The sequence below is a fragment of the Lolium perenne genome, chromosome 4, assembly GCF_019359855.2.
Source record: "Lolium perenne isolate Kyuss_39 chromosome 4, Kyuss_2.0, whole genome shotgun sequence".
NCBI lineage: Eukaryota > Viridiplantae > Streptophyta > Magnoliopsida > Poales > Poaceae > Lolium > Lolium perenne.
The window spans coordinates 189,484,561-189,500,717 of NC_067247.2; the positions used below are offsets into that span (position 1 = coordinate 189,484,561).

Consider the following 16,157-nt stretch of genomic DNA (forward strand, 5'->3'; position numbering starts at 1 on the left):
TATGACTTGGGATCGAATAAGAGCACTCAAAAATAACTCAAACCTTCCCTGGATTATTTTGGGCGATTTTAATGAGATCATGTTCTCCCATGAGAAGGAAGGCGGAAATCCGAGACCACAGGGGTTCATGCAAGATTTTCGTAATGTTCTTGATGACTGTGGGCTAGAGGATATTGGCTTCACTGGAGATCAGTTTACATGGAAGAGAGGACGTATCCGCGAGCGGCTGGACAGGGCAGTCGCGACTGGGGCTTGGTCCATCATGCATCCTGGAGCAAAATTGCAGCACTTAGAATACATTAGGTCGGACCATCGCCCAATACTCTTAGATACTGACTACCAAACTATCACGAACCAGGGCCGTAACGGGCCGAAGCGTTTTGAAGCAAAATGGCTGAAAGAGGAAGGATTTCGAGAGGAAGTTGAAAGGGCTTGGGCTATGGCCACCAGAGCTGCGCCCGACGGGGTTCTGGCCAAACTGGCCCATATGCATGTAGCCTTGCATGTATGGGATAATCAGATTCTAAAGCAGCCAAAGCGTCGCCTGAGGAAAGCTCAGCGGGAGATGGATGCAGCCATGAGTGGACCGATCACAGATGAAAGTGAAGCTAAAGCAAAGGAAATGGCTAATCTTATTGAGCTACTTCTGGAACAGGAGGAAGTACACTGGTTACAAAGGTCAAGAGCTAACTGGTTGAATCTTGGTGATCGCAATACGTCATTTTTTCATAATTTCGCTTCGGCTCGTCGAAAGAAGAATTTCATTAAGAAATTAAGAAATGCAGACGATGAATGGATAGAAGGTACAAAGGCTCTGAAACCGTTTATTTTTGATTATTTTGCTAATCTCTTTAATTCGGAAGTCCATAACACAGACCCGGCTCTTTTGGATAAAATTCAAACTAGAGTCACTCCGGCTATGAATGATAGATTGCTTATTCCTTTTACTGCTGAAGATGTCAAAAAAGCGGCTTTCAGTATAGGAGATTTCAAGGCTCCCGGGCCGGATGGACTACATGCGCTGTTCTATAAAAAGTTTTGGAGCGTATGTGGAGATGAAATCACACATGAAATCTTGAACGCTCTAAATTCTGGCATAATTCCCGAGGGCTGGAATGATACTACGGTTGTGCTAATTCCGAAGATAGATGACCCAGAACTGGTAACACAATTTCGACCCATTAGCTTATGCAATGTTATTTATAAAATTATATCCAAGATGCTCACTCTACGGCTCAAGGAAATTCTACCTGAGATTATATCTCCTATGCAAAGTGCTTTTGTCCCGGGCCGCCTTATTACGGACAATGTACTTGTGGCTTATGAATGTGTACATTCTATAAAGAACAAGAGAACAGGGACAACAGGATATTGTGCGGTTAAATTGGACATGCTCAAAGCCTATGATCGAGTTGAATGGGTTTTTCTGGAGAATATTATGAGAAAAATGGGTTTTGCGGAAGGTTGGATCACTATTATGATGGCATGTGTGAGGTCTGTGAGATATCAAGTAAGATTTAATTCTGAAGAGACGGATATGTTTGCTCCCTCTCGGGGTCTTCGACAAGGTGACCCATTATCACCTTACTTATTCCTCCTTTGTGCGGAAGGTTTATCTAGCTTATTGTTGTATGAAGAAGAAGTTGGTGGCATCGATGGGGTAAGGGTGTGCAGAAATGCACCATCAGTTTCACATTTACTTTTCGCTGATGATTCTCTTATTCTCATGAAAGCTGACATGAGTAATGCAACTTCCTTGCAACAAGTTTTGGATACCTATTGCGCAAATTCTGGACAGTTGGTGAGTGTTGCAAAGTCTAGCATATTTTTCTCCCCCAACACTCACGTGTTGGTTAGGTCTGAGATCTGCCAGCTCTTGCATATTGATAATGAGGCTCTCTCGGATAAATATCTTGGTCTACCGGCTATTGTGGGCGCGGATAGAAGTGACAATTTTCTTCATTTTGTGGAACGAATTATTCAGCGGATTAATGGGTGGAAGGAAAAGCTACTCTCAATTGGCGGCAAAGAAATTTTACTTAAAGCGGTGGCGCAGGCCATCCCTGTTTATGCTATGTCTGTGTTTCAAATTCCGAAAGGAGTTTGTAAACTGATGATGGATGCTATATCACAGTTTTGGTGGGGCGATGGTGACAAAACTAATAAAATGCATTGGCTAGCATGGTGGAAACTCTGCTACCACAAGAAAGAAGGTGGCATGGGATTTAGAGACTTTCATTCTTTTAACCTTGCTATGTTGGCAAAGCAGATATGGCGGCTGGTAAATGAACCTAATTCTCTATGTGCACGTGTGTTAAAAGCTAAGTATTATCCCCATGGTGACATTCTAAAGGCGGGTCCAAAGGCAGGCTCATCTTTTACCTGGCAAAGTATTCTGGCTGGTCTCCCTACTTTCAAGAGAGGTATGATCTGGAGGGTTGGTAATGGAGAATCGATAAATATTTGGACTGATAAGTGGATTCCCCAAAGCCAAGACAGAATGGTTATCACACCAAGGGGAGGAACCGTGTATACTAAAGTGAGTGAACTTATTGACCCAAGCACTGGAAGTTGGGACTTGCAGCTTCTCAATGAAATCTTTCTCTCGGTTGATGTGGGTCGGATTATCCAAATTCCTATAAATATTCAAGGGTTTGATGATTTCATTGCTTGGAGCTTCACTAGGCATGGAAGGTATACTGTACGTTCAGGCTATCATCTTCAATGGCGACACACCTTCGGCTCGAGAGCTAACCAGCTATCGCTGCCAGGAGCGTCACCACAAAACCCAGTTTGGAAGGAGCTCTGGCGACTGAAAATTCCGAGCAAAGTGAAATTTTTTTGTTGGCGCGCATTACATGGAATCTTGCCCCTCAAATGTATATTGGCAAATCTATTGGTAACTCCGGAGAGTGTCCTATTTGCCAACAAGGAGCGGAGGATATCCTCCATTTGCTTTTTCGCTGCCCTACGGCACAGGATATGTGGGAAGCACTAGGATTATAGGCGGCTATCAACGAGGCACTACAAGTTGACAGAGCTGGTTCGGCTATTTTAGAACATCTGCTGAGGCGTAACGACAACTCGCTTCCAGGTTTTGATCACATTGGTCTGAAGGAAACTGTTACTGTCACTTGCTGGTACTTATGGTGGATGAGACGGCGCCGTACACATGATGAAGAGGTGCCACCACTTAACCGTTGCAAGATGTCCATCCTTTCAATTACTGCAAATGCTATGAGAGCTGCTGAGAAAAGATTGACAATTTCTCCTGCTAGATGGATCAGACCAGAACCTCGCAAGGTAAAAATTAATGTTGATGCTTCTTATCATTCAGATTTACATGCAGGTGCTGTGGGGGTGGTTATTCGTGATTACCAAGGGCAATTTATTGCTGCAAGATGTTGTTTCTTATCCCATGTGGCATCGACAACATTAGCGGAGGCAATCGCAATGAAGGAAGGGTTATCTCTAGCTTTGAACCGAGGATGCAATTCCATTATAGCTGAGTCTGATTCCATGGAGACTATAGAAGCATGTACGGGAGAACAAATGTGGTGGAGCGAATCCTCGGCGATCTATGCAGACTGTGTGGATATGGCGTCCACTTTTGAAAGTATTTCTTTTAATCACATTCCGAGAGAAGCAAATAAGGTGGCGGATGACCTAGCTAAGTTCAGTTTTTTGAATAGTCTCTCCTGTAACTGGGTCAATGAACCCCCTAGTTTTATTTTGAATAATCTTATAGGGGATGTAACTATTGTTTAAACTCAGAGCAGCAAGTTTCAGACGCACTCTTTTCCTTACCAGGGTACCTAAGGGGACTGGAAGGTTTTTAATGAGCCGCCTTGCTTGCTTAATATATTATGGTTTCAAAAAAAAAGAGTTCCCTGCTGAAGCAATAGGTCTAACCACTCGAGGCTATCGTTTTTGGTTGTCTTCCTCCTCCGGCTTGCTATCTAGACCATTAATCCAAAGCTAGAAAAATAAGACGAAGCAATGAGAAGGAAGAATGATGGAGGTCGATGAGCCGTTGTACGGTCTCCCAGTCCACGATGGCATGCTGATGGCGCCGTCCTCATGTCACCTCCATGGACCTTCGAGTAGGCGGCGGCTGGCGACGGGGACAGGAATTCATAATTAGTCTGGTTCGGCGAGCAGTAGTGCTTCGTGGAAGAACTTGGGGACTGAAATTCTCAACCGATTCCATGCCTTCCGAGTACCGATTAGGCACGCGCTAGGTGTCGGTCCATCGCCGGATCCTCGAGCTAAAATTGGTTGCTGCCGCTGCCCTACAATTAGCACCGCATGGCAAGAAATCGTCCATATTTACGCACGTCGCTTTCAGGTATTGCGCTGTGTCAAGCGGGAAAGTGAGGTCGCTTTCGCTGCTACCGCCTTGAGTGGGCGTGCTTGTGTTGGCCAATGGGTGGAGCCGACCATGTTACCACGCGGATTGATGGTACATGCTGCTCCCTCTTACTCGCGTGAATGAGTGAGCCACACCAAACTTTGCTTGCCTTTTTCTAAATGAAATGTCACGCGCAGAAAAATAGTATACAATTACAACAATTTCTCACAATAGTTTTCAGAATAGATTTTACAAATCATATAAGAAATTTCAAACAATTTAAAAGTAATACTTGTACAACAAAAGATAGTTATCCAACATTTTTTTATCTGGACATCCGTTTGCGACAAATATCACCAAGTATTTCAAAAATAATAATAATCGATTATAAAAAAAGACCATGTGTTTACAACATTTTGAAAAGCTAAACATAAAAAAATCTGAAAAAACAAATAAACTTGTAACAAAAGCCCATAAAACTTTACAACAAAAATTATACGAGTGTGTTATCGAAAGGGGAAATAACAGAAAATAAATTATTATATTTTTGTAGCATAATTTATGTTATTTTACAACAACAGAACTAGCTATGTACAATTCTATGAAATAAATAAGAACAAAAACATAAAAAAGGGGTCAATTTCGAAATAATAGTATATTTGTAGTATAATTTCAATACTTTTACAACAAAAACCATGAATTTTTACAACATTTTGGAAGCACGAAGGCAACATAAAAAATAAAACCAACTTGTAACAAATGATTAGAAAATGTTGCAACATTGGGCATCTGAATTTACAACAAAATTATTACACTCTCGTTACATTTTGAAATTTCTTACGTAACATAAAAATTTGGGAACAAAAAGACTTGTAGTATATGCCAAAAATGATTGCAACATCTCACATGTGTTTTCCCAACAAAATTATACATGTTTGTTACAAATTAAAAAATTGTCAACATCGGATAATTCGCGGATAATAAAACTTGTACCAAACATCCAAAAATCTTGTAACATCTCGTATGTGCTTTTGTAACAAAACACATACAAGTTTTTACATTTTGAAAGCACATATGCAACATTGGAAAATACGAGGAAAATTCTAACTTATAGCAAATGCCCGTAAACTTGCAACATCTCAAATGTGCTTTTGCAACAATAGTCACAAAAATTTATTACAAAATGTAATCACATATGCAATGTCGTCTTTGGTGTCCCTCGATCTCGCGGATTCAGATCACCTGTCGGGTGGAACCATCTTTCGCAGCCCCCCTTGACATCCAGGTGTTGGTGGCCATGTTCGACTAGCTATGCCTCCGCCCTTCTATAGCGCATGATCACAACATTTTGAAGCGTTCGAGATTTTCTAGAGCAGCATGATCACAAAATTTTGAAGCGTTCGAGATTTTCTGGAGCAGCATGATCACAAACTGAAGTAGGTAGCTATGCGAGAATATATTTGGGCAAGACAAACGTGTCTTGTCTGAGATGGCCGATCGAAGCATCCCGATTGGTGGACCTAGTCCAAGTGTTTTCATACAAAAAAGATATTTTAGCTACATAGAGTAAGCCTCATATGTCACCTGCAGGTCATAAGAAAAATATTTGTGTACATCCATGGTGTGAAAGAAGTATTTTCTTATCTAACACTCATGTAATCAATGCATGTACTCGCAGGCTTGATGCTTTTGGTCTTGTCTATTCTAACACGTGGCTTTCCCTCCCAAGCCACCTCCCCTATACAACAGGTCAAAAAGCAGATGTATAGATGCTACATGATTTGGAGTCTTTGGGTCCACCCGCGCCGGAATTGCGAAGAGAGAGCAGAGTAGCAGACTGTAGACGTGCGCCAGCGCCAGCGAGCCTGCACGGTAAGGAAGCAGCGCGCACAACCGGGCCTCGGTTCGACCGATCGGAGTGCGTGATAGGTTGCCTGATTACAAGCGTTTTCCTTCCATTAAATGATAAGACCAGCAACATCACTGGCTACCAAAACATTCACAGAATCTGGAACACAACCCGACTAGAAGGCTTGGGGTCTGAGCCTTGATCTCGCGCCAAGCGCCGCCATCGTGTCCGCCACTTGATTCTGGGACCGAGGGCAATACCAGATACTAAAACAAGGTAAGTTTAAAGAAATCTAAAATTCAATCTCCCTAAAGATAACTCCATTTTTAGATAGATCATGATTGCTTTTACCAGCAACTATGAATCAGTCTCGACCTGGACGTGAGATACACCCCACCTTTGTGCCTGCATGAGTGATTGCAGACATGTCTCAGCCTCAGCATGGAGTGCATCTTGAACAGCATGCGGATAACCAACCTGCCAGGGAGTTGAGGAAGCCATAGGAGAAATATGACCATGAGCGGTAATGCTACACCTACGGGAAAGTCTACGGGATGATGTGTAATCCGATGTCGAGGCCACAAGCGAAAATAGAAGGAAGCAGTGGCCGGTAAAAAAGGAGGTCTACTCCTTCAGGCAGTTACGAAGAAAAACACGGAGAAGATCACGAATTCAAGATGGCTCTGCCTCCGCCAACACTACTGAGGAGAAGATGATTTTGAGTTCTACCCTCGCCGGGCCATGGTAATTCTAGCCCTGGTTCTCGTCTAGACATCTACACCGCCTCGCTCTCATGGTCGTCGACCAGGTTGGCTGTTCCACCGGCCACCGCCATTGTCTGCGTCTTCAGCCACATCGACCTAGGTCTCAACTTCACCGTGGACACGGCCGCCATTCAACCTCACCGTCGTTGCCATCTCCAGGGCTTTCTGGACTGCAAGAGCATCGTGCCTGGCTCTCTCGTGGTGGAGGTGTCCTACGCTGCCTACACCGGCCCCACGCTCGCCGCCAGGCTTCTTCGTTTGTGCTCGTCAGCCTCACGGCGAGGGGTGTAGGCGTTCGATGTCGGGGTCTGGATGCTTATTCTCATCAAATTGTATAATGTTCTACAAATTGTTTTGAAAAAATAAGAGCACGAAGGAGCCAAGGAGGCAGCGGCTTGATTGGATCAATCTGAAAAGAGAAAGCAAAGGTGCGGTTCTATTCCATCGGCAACGATCAAACGCAGAACCAGCAGAAGGAGAGCTACCGGAATTTTTGCTGTTTTACCTCGTGCTAAACGCGTGGGCCACTTCCTTCTAATTTTGCGCCGAGCGATCGATCGTGGCCTCCACCTGGACTGCACGTCATCCCGTAGCAGTTTTCCCTTTAGGCTGTGTTTGGTTGCACGGAATTGGGGCTCGGAATTGGAATTGAGGTCCAAAAAGGCCAATTCCGCTGTTTGGTTGCGCTTGGAATTGGGCCGTGGAATTCGGGCTCAATTCCAAGCCTCCCACCCGCATGTGTATTTTTTGGCCCCTTCAATTCAGAGGTCCAGAGCTCTGTATTGCTCGGAATTGACTGCGTCCTCGTCCCCGCGAGTCCCCTCCTGCGCCTCCTTCCCTCCCATGGAGCCGGAGCGGGCGTCGGGCCGGCGAGCCGGAGCAGGGCCCCTCCGCCGCCGCCGGCTGCCTCCAGGCTTCGCCGCCGCTGGTCCAGCCTCCTCCCTCCCAATCCCTGGCCTTGGGCCGCCACCGCCGCTACCGCACTGCAGGCACCTCCGCCGCCGCTTGCACCGCCTCCGAGCCTCGCCGCCACCACCGGGCCACCCGCCGCCGCCTGCCTCCAGGGCCTCGCTGCCGCCACCCGCCGCTGCTGTCTGCAGGCCTCGCCGCCGCCGCCTCCCTCTAGGCCTCGCCGTCGCCACCCGCCGCTGCCTGCCTGCAGGACTCGCCGCCGCCGCCTGCCTCCAGGACTCGCCGCCGCCACCCACCGCTACCTGCCTGAAGGCCTCACCGCCGCCCCTGGCCCCCTTCTTCCCCGCCTCACCGCGGCCGATTTGCCTTTAGGAAAGAGAATAGGGAAATAAAAGGAGAAAAGAAAAATGGAAAGAAGAAAAAGGTTATTATGTGAAAAATAAATAACATTCTAATATATATGTGTATATTTCATTCATATTACAAAGTTTATATTGTTTAAAGTTAAAAAACATTCAATTCCACACAATGTGCATCCAAACAGGTTTTAGAATTCCATTGATCTTTTGATTCTGCAAACGAATACCATGCGCATCCAAACAGGTTTTATGGTATTCCATTGAATTGGTTGATTTGGTATTCCATGCCGATTCAATTCGGAGCTCAATTCAGTGCATCCAAACACAGCATTAGACTTTCCCGTAGGTGTAGCATTACCGCTCCCGTGGAGCGGTACATGCCATCGTTTGGGTTGCTATGGGGTGGGTCAGGTTCACTTGTCGCTTTAGGCTAAAGCGATTAGTGTCTACCGTTTTGGCCAAAGCGATGTTTTATTAGTAGTGAAACAGATTATACACATATTATTTCAAAAAAATTAGAATTCTTTTGGGGTTTTGGCCAAAGCGGTGTTCTATTAGTAGTAAAATAGATTTCATACCTATTATTCTAAAATTTAATACGTACTATTTTCTTTTGGAAAGATCCGAATCTATTTCATGAATTCACAAGAATTACGAAGCACCCCAAACATAATGAAAATTACATTTAGATCACTGGACCACCTAACGGTCACTATTGCCGCCAGAGCGAGCCGCCGATACTTGGGTTGTCGTCATCCCCTATTGGAGTTGGCCTAACGTAGTTGATGGCATTGTAGTTGATGGCAGTCGGGAAGTCATCATGCACGAGCCCCTAAGAACTAGTGCCCTAGAGCCGTAGTCGTCGCCATTGAACCCTTGAATTGATCCAAAACTTGAACTACATGAATAGTGGTGGTCCATGATGTTAACTCACATGCCACACGAGAAACATCACGGACAGCTGTTTTTGATGTTTTTTACGATGATAAAAACGTCATAGACCAGTCGTCACGGACCAACCTATAACATTGCTCCATGGCAAACGTCGCACACATTCATGACGTTTCGAATTTTCGTTACGCCAAACTGGGCCAGGATAGCCTAGGCCCAAGAGCACATAATACAGGAAAGAAAACATAGGGACATGATTGAAGGAGAGCTAACCATTGCCTGTACCGCTTGATGCCAAGCACGGCCAACAATGGGTGTACGGCGCGCGGAACTGATGACCGCGACTGGCGACGACGAGGAGGCACGCACGATGGCGGTGCGGTGCTGGTGCAAGTGGGCATGGACCGCTCTTGACAGCGAGTTTGACCCCGAGCAGACTCCCTTAGATTCGGCCCATATTAAGTTGTCTCCGCTTTGCTCACTGTGGCTCATATAGTGTGGCCCAGCTCTAAAATGTAGCCTAACATCGACCAATCCAATGTAAATGTGACTAAACATCTATCATGTTTGCTCCGTTCCACGAACAAAATGTGAACAACATTTTAGATGAACAACTTAATCCAAAAGGACAAGAGATGCTTAGGCAGGTGATGATTTATGAAAGACAAATAAATGGCAATAAAATGGAAACCTTTCATTTACTGAGAGCATTATTGCTCTCTACAATAAATGGAAGCATGCTTATCGATTTTCCTTGGTTGATGTACTCCCTCCCTATCGGTTTAGCAGGCACGCACGTAGTTTAAGAAAACACTTTGGCCATTAATTTGGTCTATAAATTATGAAAATATCTCATAAAAATTATATTATTGGAAATTTTATTTAAATAGGAATCTAATGGTATAAATTTTATAGACATATAATTTATACTAGGACATTTGCCCGTGCGTTGCTACGGATTGATTTCTTTTTTACGATTAGCAATTCATGAATTTACAGTAACAAATCCGTTTATTTTTTTATGAAACAAAACATTTTGAATAGATACTCAATCACCATAATAAAACTATCTCAGTAGATTAGCAAAAGTTGATAGTGGTAATTACTGTATGGATTTGAAAGTAGATTAAAAAATAAAGGATGCACATTTTTGACTGATGCAAAATGCGTAATATTTTATAGAAGGCAGCAAACATAAATCAACGCATGGAAAGGAAAAGTAAATGAAAAATACTTATTGTGACTTCATAGTAAATCTCTAGCTCGTGCAAAACTAAAGCTAGTTTAACTTTGTATAAAAAAAACTTGTATTTTGGAACGGACGTAATATCTTCTATCCTACCTTCGGAGCATATCTGGTCAAGTCTTACATTGATTTCAAGTCCCTCCACTAAAACTATATTGGGAAGTTGCAGTCTGTGTGCCACCATTGAAGCAGTGCATCTTAGGATTTGGAGCACCAATTGTCACATTAATTTCGAGTGTACCACAGCGCATGCTCCCTGCCGGCGCCGGCTGATAGCCTGATAGTCCCCGTTCTCCTCTGGATTGCAAGATTTTACTTCACATCGAGCAGCCAATAATTTTTGGTAGTACGTACGGTTGATGTTGTTGGGGCAGCAGAGAATGAAATCGACCACGAAATAGTTCGCCGTGGCGGGATGATACGAAGCTTGCTAGCACGGCCGCATATCTCGTGCGACCGGACGGCTCGGTGCCCTGGCGTGTCTTGTCTTCTCCGTCCAAAATATATGGTCACCTCTCTGAATTGCTGTGAGCTCTGTCGTATGGATATAGGATTGGTCACCGCTCATCGAGGAAGAGGGTTTTTACGGTACCCCATACTGCAGGTTGCAGTATTTGATAAGGGTATAATAGACAATTTCATCTGTTTTAATTAGTGGGGTAAAAAAAACTTGAAACGAATCTGATGGACAAGTTCTAGGTCGTATCTCCTCGCATGATAGCTCATTAGCCCGTTTCTCCTCACGCCATCTCCTCACGCCACCGGTGCCGCCATCTCCTCACGCCACCGGTGCCGCTGCCAGCCAGGCCACCCGCTCGTCGACCTTGCCGCAGCGTCGGCGCCGCCGCGTCTTGCCTGTTATATTGTGATCCAAAATCATATTCTAAAGGGAGGCTAACTTCTGACGAGCGGAGCGAGGCCCGTCGCCGGAGGCTTTAAATATGAATTTGGATCACAATATAACATTGCCGCCACCACCAGCCATCGCCGCTGTGGTCAACCCAGTCCGCCGCCCGCCAGCCAGGTCACCCGCCGCAGCCTCTCCGGGTCCTGATCCGGGAAACTTCAGCGTGTCGACCTTGCCGCAGCATCGCCGCTGTATTCAACCCAGTCCGCCGCCCGCCAGCCAAGTCACCCGCTCGTCGCGCGCTTATCGCACAGGCCGCAGCCTCTCCGGGTCCTGATCCGGGAAACCTCAGCGTAAGTAAATATAAACTCTGAGATGAAGTTAGATTATATCAACAAGCTTTGTAGTTAAGATTAGAAAAATCGATAATAGTATTTATTTCTTTTCGTGTTGCATGGGTGCTGTTAGCAGATTTATAAACTGAATCTATAGGTTGATTGAGTCGCTGTGCAGATCCATCATGAATCATAGCAGTTAAGAATCGTAAACTAACCTGCATGTTGAATGCAACCATCTGAGCACCATGACTCCAGTCTCCAGGCATTTACTGGATCATAGTTACAAGAATTAATCCTTATACCATTGGGATAAATCCTCAGTAGAGTATATTTTTCTCACTAAACCTAAATCAGAGTAATGCAGTCAGATAAATATTTATCACAAGTTCAAGGAGCAATGCAAAATTTTAGTTGCAAGCTAAATTAGATCTTTAACTGTCCTAGGTCCAGCATCAGCTTCTGTTTTGGTAAGAATATGGACTGACAAAAAGCAGACAATAAATTGATGAAAGTAATGTTCAGACCCAGAAAAATTGTATCGGAATGGCACAAATAGGAACATAAACTATTTTCAAATATTCAACCAGGGTATGTGACATCAAATTCACTTGAGATTAGTATGGTGTGACCAACTGAAACTGTGAGAAACAATTGCTATTTTCCATAAGTAGCCGCAATGTTTTAGGAACATTTAATTCATGAAATCCTGTAAGAGTAGCAGCATGACTGGTCTAGCATTACATTTTTGTTGCCAACAGTTTATTGTCGCATTGAAAACTATAAAGCATGCAGATGCAGGGGTCTTTCTCCCCATTTCGAAAAAAACTATAAAGCATAACTTCAAGCACTGAATGGTACTGATTACATATTCATACTGAAACATGTGTTAGTTTTACTATCAGACTTGTAATAATATGGCTTTGATTCATAACTGCAGTTTACGTCATGGAGGGCATGGAGGACAATGAAGAGCACGATATGGTGGTTAATGAAACTTTTAGTAGCGAGGAAGAAGGTTACAAGTACTACAATGCATATGCTAAGTCCAAGGGGTTGGGTGTTAGAAAAGAAGAGCTGACTAAGAAGCCAGGCACGAACATAGCTTTCCGGCGTCTTTATGTGTGCTCCAAAGAAGGATATCGGGCAAGGAAGCACTTTGAAAAAACTAAACGAAAACGAACACCTCGGCCACTTTCGCGTTGTGGATGCGGTGCTCGGATGGAGATCGAGATGTCTATGGAAAGTGGAGAATGGTTTGTAAAAGATTTCGTGGTTGAACATAACCATCCACTCGCCATTGGTGATCAGACAACTTTCATAAGGTCTCATCATGGGTTGAATGACGCTCAAAAGGCTGATGCCATTGAGTATGGGATTGGTGGCGTTCGAACACACGAGATTATGGAAGTAATGGAGAAGCAGCATGGTGGCCCCGAGAAGGTAGGTTTTGTACCTCGGGATCTCTATAATTTTTTTGCCAAGTACAGGAAGGAAAGGATTGAAGGTCGTGATGCTGAATTTATGCTCAATTATATGGCTGCAAGACAAGAGAAAGATCCAGAATTCTTTTACAAGCACAACACTGATAGTGAAGGGCACCTGGAAAACATATTTTGGGCAGACGCACAGTGTCAGATGGATTACGATGCCTTTGGTGGTGTCGTGGTCTTTGATAGCACATACCGTGTGAAGAAATACAATCTTCCGTTTGTCCCCTTCATTGGTGTGAACCACCATCGTAGCACGACTGTGTTTGGATTTGGTATTGTGTCAGATGAGAAAACGAAATCTTATGTGTGGTTGCTTGAAGCATTTTTGGAGTCGGCGCAGCAGAACCATCCTAGGTCAGTAATCACCGATGGTGACCATGCTATGGCAAGGGCAATCTCGAAAGTATTTCCTAATGCAGATCACAGGTTGTGTAGCTGGCACATCGAGCAAAACATGATACGCCATCTCCGCAAAACAAAGCTCAGCGATTTTAGAAAATTTGTTTATTACTACAGGAATGTCGACGAGTTCGAGAGTCGTTGGGCAGATTTTTTGGAGGAGTATGAAATCTCAGAAAAAGATGCATGGATTAATAGGATGTACGAGCTACGGAAGAAGTGGTCTAGAGCCTATACCAAAGATATATATTTTCTTAGGGATGCAGAGTAATCAGCGTAGTGAAAGTCTAAACTCTAGGATTCATAAGAATTTGGATAGGCGAATTTCACTTGCTGATTTGTTAGAGCATACAGATCACTGTTTATGGCGTATACGCAAGAATGAGGCCGAATTGGATGCTAGAGCTTCACAGACAGTACCTTTTACAGAATTAGATGCTGAACCACTTTTGAGAAGTTCTGCAAACATTTATACTCCAGTGATGTTCAAGAAGGTGAAGCAGCAGATAGATCAATTGCCAAAATGGGGGGTAGCAAAGGTGACCAAGCAGGATGCTGTAGTAGTTTATGTTGTTGCTCTCAAAGAGAGAAGGGATGTCATTTATGATGTGAAGCTTACCATGGCCGGCCCAATGCTCCAGGGAGTTAATTGTCGCTGCCTGAAGATGGAGACAGAGGAGATCCCCTGCACACACATATTCTCTGTTCTGAAGTTCCTTGGCTTGATCAGCGTTCCTAGTTGTTGTATTTCGAGAAGATGGACAATGCTAGCGAAGCCAGCATTTGAGTCAGAGAGGAAAGCTAATATGCATGATTGGTCTGAGCGGATGGATCGTTACCACAACCTCCGCAACAGGTCTAATCTCTTTCTATTTAATGCTGCAAGCAGCCCGGAGAAATCACAGAAGGTTCTTGATTTTCTAGAGAGTCTTACGCCAGATGTCGGCGAGGACAACAGCGAAAATAAGGCGGCATCATTTGGTCCTTTGCCTGCATACTTTTCAGGAGCAGACCAAACCTTCACGGGAAAAGTGCTGGATCCAAAAAAAATTATTCCTAAAGGTGGTCCATCGAAGAACAATAAGCGGTGGAAGCCGATGCATGAGACGTGGAAAACAAATAAATGATGCTACTTCGACAAGACACGAGTATTGTTGTTGTTGTGGGTATACTTCATGGGTGTACCATCGACAGTGCCTAGATCCGGCAAGCCCGGGTGGCCCATAGACGGTGATGAGGCATGTGGCCCATCGGGCGGCCCAGTTGCTGTTGATCATGAAGGAAGAAGTCCAGCCCAGGATCAGCAGGCCGGATCCGTACCGACGTAGGAGTGACCCGGATCCATGGAGGCCCATGAGGGACCTGGATCCAGGACGACGAGTATGGAAGGCGGATCCGTGGTGCGCACGGCAAGATATTGTACCGTAGCTAGGCTATCTGTAATCCGGCTAGGACTCTCCATGTAAACCCTAGATCCGTGCGCCTTTATAAGCCGGATCCCGGGAGCCCTAGAGGCACAATCACAACTCATTGTAACAACGCGAAAGCGCCCAGATAATTCCAGACAAGCAGCAGTAGGCCCTGTCATCGTGCAGGAGTTCCGAAGCTGGGTAACTCGCGTACCACCGTCCCGAGAGCACTCCGCCCTATGGCCCCTACTTCTACTCCCCCTCGTGAGGATCCCTCCTCCGAGGTACCGTCGATTAGGCAACGACAGTTGGCGCCCACCGTGGGGCCTGTGGCGTCTGGAGGCCGGAACCGGGAGGGTTCCGCCATGGGAAGCTACGACGATACCATCGCTGTGGGGCGCGTCCTTTACGCCGGAAATCTGCCGATCGTCCCTCCGGATGAGTGCTGGATTCCGGCTAGAACAAACCCCGTCAAGCTCTCCATCGTCCCAATTGGCGGCATACACATCTTCATCGGGAAACCGTCGATTCCGACGGAAACCCGGCTGGTAAGTAACGCAGACGCGACCGCCGCAGAGCTGGACGGCTGTCGCGAAGATCCGATCGAGACGCAGGAGCTTCCCAAGGAAGATTCCGCCTCGGATCTGGAAATTTCAAAGCCCACCCAATCCGCCCACGAGCAGGAAACAAAGGTGGAAGACCAATGCGAGATCCGCTGGGTCTCCCGAGGTGTTAGAAAAGCAGAGGTGCCACTTCGTACACTTCTTGGCCCATACCGCCGGAACCGCCCCTCAAGAAGACGGAGCTGGTCCTGAGCAGGAAGAGGCACCGGAACACAACGCGGATCTGGATCAGGCTGAGCTTGTCGGAGAGAGCGAGACTCCGGTTGAAGAGTCGATTTTGGGCAACCTGAGCCCAATTTCCGGAGATACTCCCTCTACGGAATCTGATGACTTCGTTCGCAAGATAAGGGAATACGGATACAGTGATCAGCCTGAAGTCGACTCTGCCCAGCCCAAGCAGGTTCTCGCAACGGTAGCAGCGCTGGGACAAACCGGATCCGGAGACCAAGTCAGCCAATCTGACCCCCAACCATCCCATCAAGGATCTCCAATGTCTCGGGTGCGACCCCAAAGGGATTCTTCCCCGGAGGAAATCTGTCGGCGAGAGGAGGTGGCCGCGCGAGCAGTTCTTAACACACCTATAACCCCGGGCGACGCCGCAGATCTGGAGGCCCTAGAGACCGCCAGAAAGGAAATGCTGGCCACAGCCAAGAGGCTCGCCGTCACCGAAGCTGCGTTA

The 16,157-nt window shown here is 45.6% G+C and overlaps 1 protein-coding gene and 1 long non-coding RNA gene across 2 annotated transcripts; one reads left to right on the plus strand and one right to left on the minus strand.

The window, feature by feature from the left end:
• Nucleotides 1–10,953: 10,953 nt before the first annotated feature.
• Nucleotides 10,954–11,878, minus strand: LOC139830575 (uncharacterized). The gene is made up of 3 exons (XR_011743154.1): nucleotides 11,773–11,878; nucleotides 11,337–11,552; nucleotides 10,954–11,222 (listed from the first exon to the last, which is right to left on the minus strand). It is a non-coding gene; the product is annotated as an uncharacterized lncRNA (long non-coding RNA).
• On the plus strand, nucleotides 11,460–14,576 carry LOC127347613 (protein FAR1-RELATED SEQUENCE 5-like). Its single transcript, XM_071818988.1, has 2 exons — nucleotides 11,460–11,572; nucleotides 12,495–14,576. Exon 2 carries the CDS (start codon nucleotides 12,503–12,505, stop codon nucleotides 13,715–13,717), a length of 1,215 nt encoding a protein of 404 aa, XP_071675089.1. The 5' UTR covers nucleotides 11,460–11,572; nucleotides 12,495–12,502; the 3' UTR covers nucleotides 13,718–14,576.
• The last annotated feature ends 1,581 nt before the right edge of the window (nucleotides 14,577–16,157 follow it).

Bases quoted from the DNA above. Each gene is read 5' to 3' on its own strand.
- LOC127347613 (XM_071818988.1), top strand. From the start codon at position 12,503: ATGGAGGGCATGGAGGACAATGAAGAGCACGATATGGTGGTTAATGAA.